This window comes from Sorex araneus, chromosome 1, assembly GCF_027595985.1.
Source record: "Sorex araneus isolate mSorAra2 chromosome 1, mSorAra2.pri, whole genome shotgun sequence".
Classification (NCBI taxonomy): Eukaryota; Metazoa; Chordata; class Mammalia; order Eulipotyphla; family Soricidae; genus Sorex; species Sorex araneus.
In genome coordinates this window covers 392,684,844-392,700,896 of record NC_073302.1, presented here as the reverse complement: position 1 = coordinate 392,700,896, position 16,053 = coordinate 392,684,844, and the positions used below count along the sequence as shown (strand labels likewise).

The window sequence follows — 16,053 nt, the reverse complement described above, 5'->3', positions numbered from 1 at the left end:
GGTGCTTGCCTTGCATGCAGCCAACCAGTCTGATCCCCAGACCCCCATCTGATCTCCAAGCCCACCGGGAGGAATCCCTGGACACTGAGCCAGGAGTAAGCTCTGAGCATAGCTGGTATGGCCCCAGCAAAAAAGAAACACAGCAAAAGAAAGATAAATTTAAAACTTTTGAATAGCACTCTTCAAAAATATGTGTGTGCCTATAGCATTAACAGCTTATATGAAGGCAAGCTACAAGCACTGTGATAATTTTTAACAGCAAAAATATTTTAATGAAAATAGAAGTTAAAGTCACATATTTATAGTTCATAGATGTATAAATTAAAAAAATCAACAAATACAAAAGAACACATGCTATCCTATGTAGTTTATTTCTGGTGAAACATATAAAGCACTTTTCAACTATTATATAAAATACTACTAGAGAAGTTTGTTGCTTACACATAACACTTTATTTTAGCAGAAGAAATGCTTTACATTTTCATTAAATACACATTTACTGCAATAAAGTGCTTTTTCTTATAGGATATAGATTCTGAAAAACTAATATTAAAATTATTTATCATGCCATTGTGCCATTTTTATTTAATGCCATTTTATTTAGGTTAGAATCTATAGTCATTATTATTATTTTTGTACATTGTTATTTCCACAAGGAAACTGCTGTTTAGTCCCTTAAATTAGCATACTAATGTGAGAAATGAAAAAATCAAGGAACATTTTGGAAATATTTTGTGAATGGTGAAGTATTTTAATTTCAGTTTTGTTAGAACAAGCAATAGAACTGATCTAGAAGGTGGCTGCGTGCAGTGGTGGAGATGGACTTGTCTACACAGACCTTACCAACTGCCGCCTGCTGTGGAGGTTAGACGGCAGGTGCTGGCCTACAGGTGTGAAAGACTGAAACAGGTGACCTAGAGGACAGCTTTCTTTCACTTGCCATTTGCCTTGCAGCCTTGCAGGAGAAATGCAACACAGATGAGTGTTGTCCCAAACACTTTGGATTTCTTATGACTGAATACTGAGTATTCAAAACTTTGTTTGCTGTTGCTAACATTTTTTTTGGGATGTGACCCATAGCTCATGAAGCTAGATTCTAGCTAATGTCAGAAATAATGATGACTTTAAATATAAGATGACTGAAACCAAAGGCTCTTCTTGTGCCAACACATTTTTACAAATAAATGTAACTTTTTTTCTGGTGCTAAATTTTACAGAAGTGAACATTTAATAAAATCAGTTGAAATTCTCTCTCTTGAAGAAACGGTAGATAATACAAGATTTTTATTTATCAAAAATAGCAGCAATTATATCACAACAATGACTGTATGTGGTTCGGAAAGAGAAAATTAAGAAAAACCCTAATACATAAAACAGTAATGGGGTAAAAACATGAAGATTTAAAAAAATGGATTCAAATGAATTAAAGAAAAAATCTAATAGGTAATATCTGATAAATGTGAATGTTAAAGACTGTCTTCTATTACCTACTTTATGAAATGATTATTACATGATTTAAATGTGCATAAAAGACGGGCTTTTTTCTTCAAGATACTGTTGGTCAGCACACATTTTTGAATTTGTTGATTTATTAAACATACTGCCAATAAATTTGTTATTTCAAAACCTACAATATTAAACTCCCAGAGATTGCTGGTTCTGCAGCTAAGGAATAATATTTTTTTAGTGCTTGTGATTTCCAAAACACCTTTTTTATTACCTCAAAAATTAGAATAGTAACTTACTTTGAAAATTAGGATTATGTCATAGATGCATGTAGAAATTACTGTTCACTTAAATTATAGAGAAGTGAACTATAAAATGATACAAAATCATTATAAGATAATGGTGAAAAAAATAAATTTATCTCATTTTTGACTACATTTATCTCAAGTTGAAAAAGCATTACTGGTATTGCTGTTGAGCGTTTTGATTCTGGAAAAACTTCTTTCCATATTCATATGTACTGATCATAATAGCACAAGCAGGAGCAATTTTAATCAAACGAGGAATCAGGCCTGAAAAAAAAAATAATAACTTTTACCTTATTTTAAAAAAATTTCTTTGCTTTTATTCTGATAATGATCAAATTAACTGACATCAAAAACTAAACTGCTCACTCCTTATCGCCTCACTTCAATTCCATGATCATATTGAAATTTCATCGTTATCATTTAACTCTGAGAAACTTACTATAAAGATGTTCAAAAGGGAATAATATGGAATGTTTTCAATAATTTTCTGCTGGAGGTTAATAAGATGATAGGTTTTTAGTATTTTTTTATTTAAAGAACCATAATTCACAGTTACTCGAAGTTTCAGACATACAGCGTTCTAGCACCAAAACCACTAGCAGTATTATCTTTCCTCCACCAGTTTCCCCAGTTTCCCGGCAGCCTGCACCTCAACAGGCGCAGTTTAAAGTCTGGATCTCTTGTTTTCAGTGTTGCTGAGACTGTGGTTTGAATACAGAGCTGACCCATTCCCCTACACTACCAATCTGCCCCAGGCTCCTGACCCCTCCTTCCCTTTGCTTCCTGTCAATCTCTTCCATTCTTGCCTGACAGCCCCTCACCCTGATTTCTTTCCTACACTGCCCTTCTCCTCTCTACACACTGGGGGCAAGGGTAACCTCAGCATCCTCCTGCACCACCTTTACTATGTTGCATTCCCTCATTCAGTTATTTTGTATATCACAGGTAAGTGAGATCTTCCCCTGTTTGTCCAAGAAAGTGACAGATTTAAAAGTAAAACAATGATTAAATGATTTGGTAAACAAAATATGTTTACCTGTAAATAATCCAGAAAATCCATTCTTAGCAACAATGTTCTTCAGTATAACCCAGGTTGACAAACGTGATGACATAGGATCTAAATATAAAAGAAAAGGATATTACTGTAAATTAGCACTTAATTTCTAATCCAAATGAAAAATTGTTTTTTGCTTTGGCTTTTGTAAGTATAGTGTTTAATTATAAGAACAGGTCAAAATTTTTTTTTTAAATTTGCATTAAATTGGCAAATGGGGGTGGACAGGATAGGGCGATAACTCAATGACCTAAAAACATACTTTGTCTGTAGAGACCAGGTTCAATCCTAAGTGCCACATGGGCTCATGAACAGTACCTGGTAGAGCCCCGAACACCTCCAGCTGTGACTCAAATATAAAACCAAAGTAGCAGAAGGCTATATATTTAAAATCATGGAAGACTGGACACAATAAAGGAGGGATAAAGAGAAGACTTTTCCTAAACTGATGTTTAAGTCTAGAAGTAGCTATCCTTTATATTTTTTCCCAGGTCTTAATATATATTCTTTATTTATTATTTTTAGTGAGGTAAAATCATTTTATTTAGAAAAATGAAAGAATTGGAAATATTCTCAAGTTGTGATGTGGTTAGCAGAGAATGTGTCCAAGTCTTAATAATTTTTTGTAATTGAAATAAAAAACAATGTACAGAGATTCTTCATGTGGTTCCCAAAGCCAAAGAGAAGCCCAAATAAATGTTTTTCATGAAATATGCAAACATTAAAAATACTTTTACAGTGACATTCTAGGAAAATAGCTCATTCTCCCCAGAAGAGATTCACTTAAAACAAAGTCAAGAAAAATACTGAGTTGGATCATGCTAAAAGGAGATAATATTACTCTGTTCCAAAGTGTTTCCAACTAGAAATGATGGGTGACATGAGAAATCATTGAGATTTCTCAGTTTGTTTTTAGGTGTTTTTTTTTAAAAAGTGTCTTAAAACATTTGTTCATATTATTTGGATCACTAGTATGTTATTGCCATATGACAATAAATCCTTGGGGTTGTTTCCATTTGAAAAAAAAAAAACTGAAACACTGTTAATTATTCGATGTTACTATTTTGGACATCGGATAGGGCTTCTGTCTTGCATGCAGCTGACCCGGGTTCAATTCCTCCTTCCCTTTCGGAGAACCTGGCAAGCTACTGAGAGTATCCTACCCACAATGCAGAGCCTGGAAAGCTCCCCGTGGCATATTTGATATGCCAAAACAGTAACAACAAGTCTCACAATGGAGATGTTACTGGTACCCGCTTGAGCAAATTGATGAACAATGAGACGACAGTGCAGTGCAGTGCTACTATTTTGAACACAAAAAAAAAATCCATTCATTTACTAATAAAATTTATCAAGTCATAACAACTGTGGCTTTCATGTACAACTGAAGCCTTCTGTGTCTTCCTTCCCAGTGATTATTCTCCTAATTTCAGAAAAAAATACTTGTTTACTTCATGGCCTTTCTCATGCTTTATCTCGCCTGTATTAAAATGGAACATAGCACTGTAACACTGTCATCCATTGTTGTTCATCGATTTGCTCAAGCGGGCACCAGTAACATCTCCATTGTAAGACCTCTTTTTTTTTTAATTGAATCACCATGAGATAGTTACAAGCTTTCATGTTTGGGTTACAATCACACGATGATCAAAAACCCATCCCTCCACCAGTGCACATTGAGACGACTTGTTACTGTTTTTAGCATATTGAATATGCCACGGGTAGCTAGCCAGGCTCTGCCCTGCGGGTGGAATACTCTTGGTAGCGTGCCAGGCTCTCTGAGAGGGATGGAGGAATTGAACCCGGGTTGGCCATGTGCAAGGCAAATGCCTTACCCCTGTGCAAATAATATATATATGTACATATATATGTAACATATATATATATACATATACTTGTTTTTCATGCTCTAAAATTTTATAGAAATGATACACATTGTAATTTAACCCTGATGCAGCTACTTCTAGGATTATATTTGCTACTGTAGTTATTATTTTGTCCAGTTTAATTACACAGATTTTCACCACTGACCCATTTTCCAGACATGTGTCTGGTTTCTAACTTAAATGGATTAAAAATCTGTCATCGTATGTCTTTGTATATCTCCAAGTTTATCTAGGATACAAAGCTAGTAGGGGAATTGTTGCTGTCAGATTACTTTTGAAGCAGTTGTACCAAATTGTACCCTCACCTGCCTGGTAATGTTCCTACAGCTCTACAGCCTTCACTGCAACACAACCTACACCAGATGTCCTTTCACTGTGGTTAAAAAAGCAGTGACTGGTAAGAGTTCAGTCCGCTGAAAGAGGATGCCTCCCTCTTCCAGTCTCAGTGGGATGTACAATCACAATCTATGGAACATTTTAGAGTCCATAAGCCAAATCATACATAAATATATTCGACCACAGCTTACCGAGGAGAATGTCCAAGCTTTAGGATATTGAAAAACATCCCACATGACCCCAAGGCTTAAAGTATATAAATGAGGAGTTCTCAAATTAGTGTGTATCTTCTTTATCATAATCCTCAGGAAGGTGGTACTTGCATTATTACTGTTACCCCTTACCACCAGTAATATTTTATGATGAATTATTCTAAATAATCCTGCTATATAAGATAGCACACTTGTTAGAGGCATAGGAATTTTAAGTTGCTGAATGCAAATGAAACAAAATGATTCTGAATTACAGGGTTGGGGTGATAGTATAATGGGTAGGACATTTGCCTTGCATGCAGCAAACCTGTTTTTGGTCCCTAGCATCTCATATGCTCCCCCAAGCACCTCCAGAAATAATTCCTGAGAGCAGAGCCAGGAGTAACCCCTGAGCATCGCCAGGTATGACCCAAAAAGAAAAAATTCTGAACTATCAAGGTAAAAGAGATAGGCTGATAGAACATGTAAGTAACTAAAATAAGAACGTGGAAGAGCACTGACAATAAACTGAATAGCTACATGTTTTAATCAGTGTCTAATATTGAAGAGAACTAAGATTTTGATAAGAGGGGCCGGAGCGATAGCACAGCGGGTAGGGCGTTTGCCTTGCACGCGGCCGACCCAGGTTCGATCCCCGGCATCCCATATGGTCCCCCAAGCACCGCCAGGAGTAATTCCTGAGTGCAAAGCCAGGAGTAACCCCTGAGCATCGCTGGGTGTGACCCAAAAAGAAAAAAAAAAAAAACGATTTTGATAAGAGAAAAGTTATTACTAAAATTCATCAATCATTTTGAGTTCTGTAATAAATTTTCTTCCAAAGCTATAAAATGTGAATGTTCATATTGCATACAAACTATTTTGCAGATGTGTTAGAAAAAAACTGTAACAAGCTTTTTAAAAGTCTTATCTGATGTGGTTTTGTACAGAATAATTTCTCATAGATTTGAGGTATTTCCATATATAATGATGCAGTGAGCTAGTAGACTTTTGCAGTGAGCTAGTAGACTTTTGTTTTAAAGGGAACTGCAGGTAATAAAGAAGTAAAAAAAATAAAGGGAATACTAAGGGGGGGGGGGAAACACACCAAAAATTTTTAGAAAACTAAAATAGGAAAAATACATTTGCATACGAATGAAACAAAACAGCAAGAGAGAAAGATTTCCCTGGAATTTCCTATCCTTCATACAGATCTCTCTAGACTTACATGAAAGAATATTTCAATAATTGAATTATTTGTACAGCAGGTATGAGACTTAACTCTGATTAAGGAAAAATATGATTTACATCTCATAAAATGTCTTGTTTGGGTTCACAGTACTTTTTTCCTTTTGAGTTTTGGGCCACAGAGTGGTTGGGGACCATACAAGGTCAGATTCGTGCAAGGAAGCAATCTACCTACTGTACTCTATCTCTGGCCCTAAGTACTTATATTCTGACTTTCCATTCCAACAGCTTATTATTTTCACTTAAATAAAGCATCAAAGGAGGGGAATTTTGTTTTCCCTATTTAAAATATTCCTAACAACATCCTGGAGAGGAAAAAATATTCATGAAAGCTTGAAACTATTTTAAGTACACTTACTTTTATGACTTTCATATATCCAAAGTTGTGTCTGCTTTTGTGTTTTTACTACATCAAATGGCAAAGTAACAACAGCTGCAATCTAACAAAAGGAGTAAAATTGATTAAATTTTACTTTAAATTTTTCCCAGTGTAGTTTTACATTCTTCTAATTGGCATGTTACTTAATAAGGATGATAAGTAAAACTACAATTGAAACATAAAGTGAAACCAATATATATAAAGAAAAAAAGTTATTTTATCTTTATTTTGTTTTGTTTGTAAAGGAATAAAGGAACAGTGCCAGTGCTCAGAGATTACTTCTGACTCTGTACATAGGAATTACTCCCGGCAGGCTCAGGAAACAATATGGGATGCTGGGGATCAAACTGGGGTTGGCCATGTGCAAGGCAAATACCCTGTCTGCTGTACTGTCTGGAATCCCCAAATTTTTATTTAAAAAAAATTAGTTTCAGAGAGAGAGAGAGAGTGTGAGAGCAAGAGCAAGGGGGTGGGGGGAGGGAGAGAGGGAGAGAGAGAGGAAGGGGAGGGAAAAGTGTCGCCACAGAGGCAAACGGGTGGGGTGGGGGAACTGGGGACACGAATGGAGGGAAATATACAATGGTGAAGGGACGATGTTGAACATTGTATGACTGAAAACCAATCATGAACAACTTCATAACTATCTTATGGTGACTCATAAAAATAAAAATAAAAATAAATAGTTTCAGGGGTTAGAGTGATAGTGCAGCAGGTAGGGTGTTTGCCTTGCACGCCGCCAATCCAGGTTCAGTCCTCGGCATTCCATATGGTCCCCTGAGCACCCCCAGATATGGCACCCTGACAAACAAAACCAAAATTGGTTTCATGTCTACGTATTTCTCCCCCAAATTCAGGAGTAAGTAATGCTGTCACAGAAGTTCCTCTACATTCTTGAGGTCACCCAAATATTACTGACAGAACCACAATTCAATCCAGACAGGGGGCAGAGAAGGTTCAAAGGGCTGGAGCACATGCCTTACATGAGGCTGCCCCAATGCTTTTGATCCCTGTCATCAAACAGTCCCCCAAGCACTGCCATGAGTGTCCCTCCCCCAAACAAAAGCAAAAAATAAAGACAACAAATCAGATCTCTAACTCCCCAAACTAGCATTTGTAATTCGCTGTTTCTGTGTGTTCCTTTATTTCTTTACCACACAATATAATACAAAAAGGTATAACAAGCAGAAATTATCCAGTATCTAGTAAGCATTTAATTTTTTCATCAAATATGTTAGAAACAAAATAAATAAAAATTAAATCTAAGTAAAATAGATTTAAACTGCAAGTTCTACAGATATTCATGGTTTAAACGTATCTATCAAATAGTACAATAGTTCTCAAATGTCATTTTTATGTGGCCGACCCGTGTTCGAGTCCTCCGCCCCTCTCGGAGAGCCCAGCAAGCTACCGAGAGTATGGAGCCCACACGGCAGAGCCCGGCAAGCTACCCGTGGCATATTCGATATCCAAAAACAGTAACTACAAGTCTCACAATGAGAGATGTTACTGGTGCCCACTCGAACAAATCAATGAGCAAGGGATGACAGTGACAGTGACAGGATTAGACTGTGATATATAAATACCAAATCTATTGTTATTTTCATTTAAATTTTCTAAATAATGGGGATATAGAGTGCATAGTAAATAAGGTGCTTGCTGAGCATTGTAGCTGACCCTGGTTCAGTCCCCCGCACTGCATATGGTTCCCTGAGCATACTAGAAGCGAATCCTTGAATATAGATCAGGAGTAGCACGAGCACTGAAAGCCATAGTCCTATCTTCTCCAAAATTTCCACTGTCACTGTCATCTCATTTGTTCGAGCGGGCACCAGTAACATCTCTCAGTGAGAGACTTATTGTTACTGTTTTTAGCATATCCAATATGCACAGGTAGCTTGCCAGGCTCTGCCGTGCGGGCTCGATAATCTCAGTAGCTTGCCGGGATCTCCGAAAGGGACGGAGGAATCGAACTCGGGTCGGCTTTATGAAAGGTGAATACCCAACCGCTGTGCTATCGCTCCAGCCCAAAATTTCCAAATACTTTAAAATTAATGAAGCACCAAACCATTATCATTATAATTGTAATAATATAAGAATATATAATTTTTTTAAAATTACATAAGTTTTTAAAAATAAATGTTTAAAATATTTTAATGGCATATGAGTTATCTTAGTAAAATATACCAGTAAATAGTCTACCAAAATAATTAATATTTTGAAATATTAATAATAAAAGAATATACTTACAGAACCAGACAATGCCCCGGAAGTAAAGTTGATCATAAATGTTGGTTCATATAAACCAGACTTTTTCAACAACCACTTCTTTAAAATTTCATAGTTATACCAGTACAGTGCTATAAGATCAGTAAGTAAAATAAACATATTTTTAAGTGTGAGCCTTGAAGAAAACACTGATGAAGTTACATATTTAAGGAAAAGAGAAATTTTAACATTCACATACATTGCTTTCTGTTTACACAGATACTGAGATTTTTTTAAAAGGAGCCAAATTTTCATTAATCTTCTAGCAGTAAGAAGCATTAAAAACAAACAAAAAAAACCCCACTTCATTACAGTAAAGCTATTTCGGGGCTGGAGTGACAGTAGTACAATGGGTAGGGCGTTTGCCTTGCTTGCGGCCGACCCGGGTTCAATTCCCAGCATCCCATATAGTTCCCTGAGCCGCGCCAGGAGTGATTCCTGAGTGCAGAGCTAGGAGTCAGCCCTGAGCATTGCCGGGTGTGACCCAAAAAGCCAAAAAAATAAATAAATAAAAGTAAAGCTATTGCTCTAATTACAAATCCTGACAGAATTGTAGGAGATAGCAAAGTAAAGAAAATCTCATTCAGAACATAGAAAAATTTGGGGAAAAATTGGTCAATTGAAGTTAGAAGTTATTTATATAAGGTCACACACTGTAACTACTAAGTTGGGCAATCCGAGTAAAGCAAAAGGAAAAAGTCTTTTTTTTCTGGCGGGGAAGTGGGGAGCACATCTGGCTTGTGCTCAGGACTTACTCCTGGCTCTGTGCTCAATGATCACTCCTGGCAGTGTCCCAGGGACTATATGCAGTGCTTTACAGCAAACAAGTCAGCAGTATGCAAGCCAGGTGCTTTATCCCTTGTACTCTCTCTCCAGCTCTAAATACATTTTTAATAATGTATTCCATATTAAAAAATCCATGTGATCATCTAAAAATAATAATTTAAGGAGGTAGTTGATTTAAAAGTAATATATAATAAGGACAAGGCAACCTAACTTTAGGAATGCTAATGAGATAAATCCTACCTGAGAATGGTACATCTCTAAGAATAGTAGGAGCCCAGCCCCTCCAAAGGGAAATCCAACCATCTTCAGATACTTTCTTGCTGACAAATTGATGTAGCTCCTTGTAGGAAAACTTCTTAGACTGCATCTTAGTTCTAATTAATTCTAATGGACTTATCACAGTTACTGCACCAACTAACACAAAAACAAACAAAAAAGCAAATTAGTGCCCCCACTAAACCTCTCATAGCACAAAATAAAATGTCCTGCATAGAAGCAAATTTCCTTCTTTATAACTCTAATTAAGCCTATAAAATAAATGATTCATCACCTGGGCATCAATTTGACATTAATCCGACATCCTAAAATCTCAGATCTAAAATATCTAAGATTCCACTGAGATGTATCAAGTGATTTTTTTCAATGTGCTAACAAATCAGCATAAAACATTAAACAAAATATATCGTTCCAATCCTCTGTATTTTATTTAAATTCACTACAAATATCAATTTTTTAAAAGAGTAGTGAACATAAATCAAATTAAAATGTAGTAAATTTAATACTTACACCTGGCCACAATTCCAGCTATGATTGGTATGCGGTTTTCGTTTTCTCCTAATTTAGATCTCAGATGAGCACTTAATTGATCATAGCAGGTAAAATAAATAACTGTGGCAGGAACTGCCATCACTCTGTTAGAATAAAAAAAAGATTTGTATAAAATTATTACAAGACAAATATATTCTTAAATTAGATAATAGCTAAAATCCTCACATCTTGTTTAAACGGAAAACCAATTCAATCAGTCTGTTTAAGTCTTTAATCATGAGAATAATTAACTTAGAAGTTCAAAAAAGATATAAAATAGGTAACTGTCTTCCAGAAATTTATATTTCAGTTGTAAAGATAAATTATGGAGCACCCAATCAGATCAAAAACAGGAAAAGAAAAATAAGGGACTTCTTTATCTTCTTAACTACTTCTGCTTTTTATTCCCCAGCTCATTCTTCAAAATTACATACTGTAACAAAATAAAAAAAATCACTGAAGTTACATGTCTAAGAGCAACCTAAAATATTCTGAACAATGGTCCACACATCATATTAATTTTTACCTGTAAATAAAATACAATTAATCGTGTCAGAATCATATATGCTACTTTTGAAGAAACTCTAATGACATTCTTTCAAATAAAAACATCAAAAAGGAACTTAGTTAATAGTTTCAAAGTTGCAAACACTGTCTTATCATAAACAGCAATGGAACAAGAAATCCATTTGTGTTTATGGTTTTTTTTAAAAATTAATTTATTTTTTAATTAGTGAATCACCGTGAGGGTACAGTTACAGATTTATACATTTTCGTGCTCGTGTTTCCCTCATACAATGTTCAAGAACACATCCCTTTACCAGTGCCCATTCTCCACCACCAATAAACCCTGTATCCCTCCACCCCCCAATCCCATTTTCCCCCACCCCACCCTGCCTCTGTGGCAGGGTTTTCCCTTTTGTTCTCTCTGTCCAATTGGGTGTTGTGGTTTGCAATACGGGTGTTGAGTGGTCATCGTGTTAAGTCTCTAGTCTACTTTCAGCACGCATCACCCTTCCCTCTTGTGGCCTCCAACCACATTTTACTTGGTGTTCCCTTCATATGAACATTCATAGACCACACTCTGAAATTCTTAAAGTTCCAGGTGAAATCGGATGATAAGAATTTAGAAATAGGGGCTGGAGCGATAGCACAGCGGGTAGGGCGTTTGCCTTGCATGCGGCCGACCCGGGTTCTAATCCCAGCATCCCACAGGATACCCTGAGCACCGCTAGGAGTAATTCCTGAGTGAAGAGCCAGGAGTAACCCCTGTGCATCGCCGGGTGTGACCCAAAAACAAACAAACAAAAAAAAGAATTTAGAAATAGTATTGACTGCTAGTTACAGATCTGCCACTAGTTTTATAACCTTGGGCTCTGTTTAAAATATACACCTCAAAGTTGTCTAAGTTGCTCCACTTTTAAAAAGTAAATTAGAAACGAGACAGAGAAATTCAAGTTATAAGCAGGACTCTGAAAGGGAGTGCTACTTATAGCTGGGATTTTTAAACTAAGCTTTATCAATTCATCATATTAAATTAATAGTTAAGAATTAAAATTATCTAGAAAAAGGAAAGTGAACATATCACAATCTCATTTTAGTATAATAAAATGTCAATTTTATTGACATTCTGAATACCAAATTATTAAATTCTGAACATAAGAAGGTATGTTAGTGCACCACACACTCAATTAAACCGAAGGACAGTAGAAATGAGGGCCAGATGGCCTGGTCCATGGTTGGAAACTCGCCACAAGTTTGGGGGTAGGGGGTTAAGGGGAGAGGGCAGTTAAGACAGATAAGGGACCACTATGACAATGACACAATGACAGTTAGAAATGATGGCTCTGGGCAAGTACTGAGTGCTCAAAGGAGGTAAAGGGATATGTATGATAACCTCTCAATACCTGTATAAACAGGAAAGAGAGGGGGGAGGAGGGGGAAAAGGGGAAGGGAGAGAGAGAGAGAGAGAGAGAGAGAGAGAGAGAGAGAGAGAGAGAGAGAGAGAGAGAGAGAGAGAGAGAGAGAGAGAGAGAGAGAGAGACTGCCAAAGACAGGCTGGGCGTGGGGAGACTGCCGGAAGAAAAAAGAGGTCACAAGTGAGGCAAAGTGTACACTGGTGGAGGGATGGGTGTTGGAACATTGTATGACTGAAACACAACCATGCACAACTTTGTAATTGGGTATCTCAAGGTGATTCGATTAAAAAAAGATTCAATTAATATAGCAAGACCTTATTCAAATAAGTCTTTCATGCTTCAGGAAGACCTATATTCCTGCTTGACATTTATCTAAATACAATAATTTTTTTTTCAAGTATGTTCCTTATAGTAAGGTTTGTGTGTGTCTGTAACACTTAAACTGTTTTGTGCAAATGATATATATTATTTTTGTCCTTTTGTGGGTGTGGTACTTTGTTAATCACTGCTTGCCCTAAAGACAAAATATGCCTAATATCAGTCCCCAGTGAAAGTCCAAGACACTGAAATTGAAGGTGCTGTAAAGAAACTCTTGGGGGATGAGGGCAAAGGGGGGAGAGAAGAGAGAGTGCAAGCCTCATGAGCTGAGCAAAAACAAAGCACTGCACGGTCCCCTCTTCACTCATAAAGCCCCAAACCAAAATAAAGTAAAAAAACTAAGATGAAGGACATTCTATTCTAGGGATGTCACGAGGGAGGACTCTGGAAGCCTAGAAGTCTGATCAGCTGGTCTACAGTGTTTTTTTCCCTTGCTGTATCTGTTTTGTATCTTTTTGCCATAAAGTACCATGAACTTTAAGTGTAATCTTTAAGTCCCATCAGTCTTTCCAGAAAATCACTAAATGTATGTGTAGTTGTGAGACTCACACAGCAATGCTTTAGAAAGTGAACAAGTTATAACACTAAAAATACGTGATTTGGCGTTGGAAAGATATAGTGTATGGTCCCCTAAACACTGCCAGGAATGACTCCAAGTATAAAATTTGAAATAGCCCCTAAGCACTGCCAGTTGTGGCCCCCAAATGATAACAACTGCAAAATACACAATCTTATCCAAACATGCTGATTATTGGGCAAAACAACACTCACTGGAGCGGGAGCAATAGAATAGCAGCAATAAGATAGCAGGTACAGCATTTGCTTTGTAAATGGCTGACCTGGGTTCAACCCCTGGCATCCCATTAGATCCCCTGAGCACCGCCAGGAGTAATTCCTGAGTGCAGAGCCAGGAGTAATTCCTGAGCATCAGCGGGTGTGGTCCCAGACCAAAAAAGAAAACTACTCAATTAGTAAGAAAAATATTACATTTCAACTTACAAGGTAGGGGGAAGGCCACTCCACAGGGATTTAATGCCTTCATTTCGAATTATTTTCAAAAAGGCATCCTAAAATTATAATAAAAAAATTGGTCAAAATATATCCCAAAACTTCATATGCAAAATGTTTTAAATTACTGATTTGGTAATTTGATTCTTTCAAAACATTTATTTCTAAAATATGAACTTCTTTGATTTATATGTGTCTATTTTTTCAAAAATTACATTTTTCTCCATTTCCAAACACAAGCTTTCTGGATGGTACTCTCCTCTTAACAGACTAAAAAAACTTATGACTTGAGGATGGAGAGAAAATATAGTGGTCAGGGCAAATGCCTTGTACACAGTCAACCTGGGTTCGATACTCAGCATCTCAAATAATCACTCCAACCACTGCCAAAAATGATCCCTAAGCACAGAGCCAAGAGTTATTTATCCCTGAGCACAGATGGTTATGGCCCATAAACAAAGAAACAAAAGTTATTACTCAATTTTTGACTGTGTGGAAGGTGAACACGTTCTAATATTAAAAATACATTGATTTGGGGCTGGGCAGGTAGGGTGAATGATCTCCTGAACACTGGCATGAGTGATTCCCAAGTACATCTGGGAATAGCACCTGAGCACTGCCAGCAGCTGGCCCCCCAACAACAACAAACTTAGGCCTAAGAAACCAATTTTTTTTTCAGATTATTACAAGAAGTGAGTAATCAGATAAACTATCCTCACCAATTATGAAAGCTGAGAAAACATTTTCTAAACCTGTTAGCTGAAATCTATTTAAACCCTTTACTCAAAATATCTGCTCAAAGAGAAATGAAATTTGCAAGTTTGCACTTTTGGTCCCTGTGGAATTGGCAGATAACACCTTACTTGCTTGAGAAGGCAAGTACAAAGTTCAAAATTAGCAGTAAGAGGAGAATTCTGGAAAACAATTCTGGAAAAACAGATCTTGGCAAGAAGAGGCAAAAAGTAGTGGCAGTTGAAGGTTGAAAAAATTTTAGTCAAAAATTTAGTTGCAGCCCACTAAGAAGGGGTCTAGTTTGGAATCTGATTCTAGGCAGAGTCAATTATGCTCTCCAACAAAAAATGAACCACCAGAAGAATATAAAAGAACCCTGTCGTTATGACTGCTTGGCTCACAGTGTCCATAATCAAAGCAAGAAAATGTATTCACACTCAAAGAAAAAACAGCCAATACATGCCAATCCTGACATGATTCAAATGATAGATAAGATATGAAAGACAAAAAAGCCAACAGAATTGGAGAGAGAGCTCGATGGTCTTCTTATGCTTTGAGTGCAGAAGACCTGGGTTTGATCTCCAACACTACACGGTCCCAGGAGCAACTCCTGAGCACCTAGTTGGGAGGAGCCCCACCACACACCACCATGTGTGGTCCAACACAAACAAAACCCAACAAAACAGTCAAAGGGAGACCCACAGAAAAGAGCTGTTTGACTTGATGACAAAGAAATTATTTGAATCTAAGGAGAAAAAGAATGAAAAAAAATTAAGATAACATTGCTGAGAGAATATATTTCAAGTAGTACAACATAAGTTTATTTGGAGTTACTATGGAAGGAAAAATAAGAAAGGAAATTACTTGAAAAGTGATGGTCAAACTTTTCTCCAGATTAGTTAAATTTACAATTTACAAAGCTCTAAATCTAAAAACTTTCAGTCAAAAGTCGTAATACACATAGTGACACAAGTGAAGATTTCATGGAAGCCCCCCAGAAGTCAGTGAAATATTTAGAGTGCTGAAAAGAAAATTAAATCAAAATTCTTTATGCATCAAAATTATTTCAAAATGTACTTTAGAAAAATTATTTTTAAAAATATTCATTAAATTTTATCTTTAAATAAGAACAATGTAGACAAAACCTGAGAGAATTTTTTTTCCAAAACCTTGCACTGAAGAAATGATATAGGGTTGGTTGGGGCTGCATCTCTCCTCTCTCTCCTCTCTATGTCTCTGTCTCTGTCTCTGTCTCTGTCTCTCTCTCTCACTATTGCTCCAGCATCCCCAAAATTAATTTCTGGTTTTTTTCC

At 36.6% G+C, this 16,053-nt stretch overlaps 1 protein-coding gene across 2 annotated transcripts in view; it reads right to left on the bottom strand.

The window, feature by feature from the left end:
- Window positions 1-350: 350 nt before the first annotated feature.
- The window catches only part of SLC25A40 (solute carrier family 25 member 40), a 33,253-nt gene continuing 17,550 nt past the window's right edge, over window positions 351-16,053 (bottom strand). For both annotated transcript variants that reach the window (XM_055123704.1, XM_055123705.1), the window contains 7 exons: window positions 14,000-14,067; window positions 10,683-10,807; window positions 10,137-10,310; window positions 9,093-9,202; window positions 6,825-6,906; window positions 2,791-2,871; window positions 351-2,018 (listed from right to left, as the gene is read on the bottom strand). In XM_055123704.1, coding sequence (XP_054979679.1) covers window positions 1,906-2,018; window positions 2,791-2,871; window positions 6,825-6,906; window positions 9,093-9,202; window positions 10,137-10,310; window positions 10,683-10,807; window positions 14,000-14,067 — 753 coding nt within the window. In that variant the 3' untranslated portion in view covers window positions 351-1,905. The remainder of the gene's footprint in view (window positions 2,019-2,790; window positions 2,872-6,824; window positions 6,907-9,092; window positions 9,203-10,136; window positions 10,311-10,682; window positions 10,808-13,999; window positions 14,068-16,053) is intronic.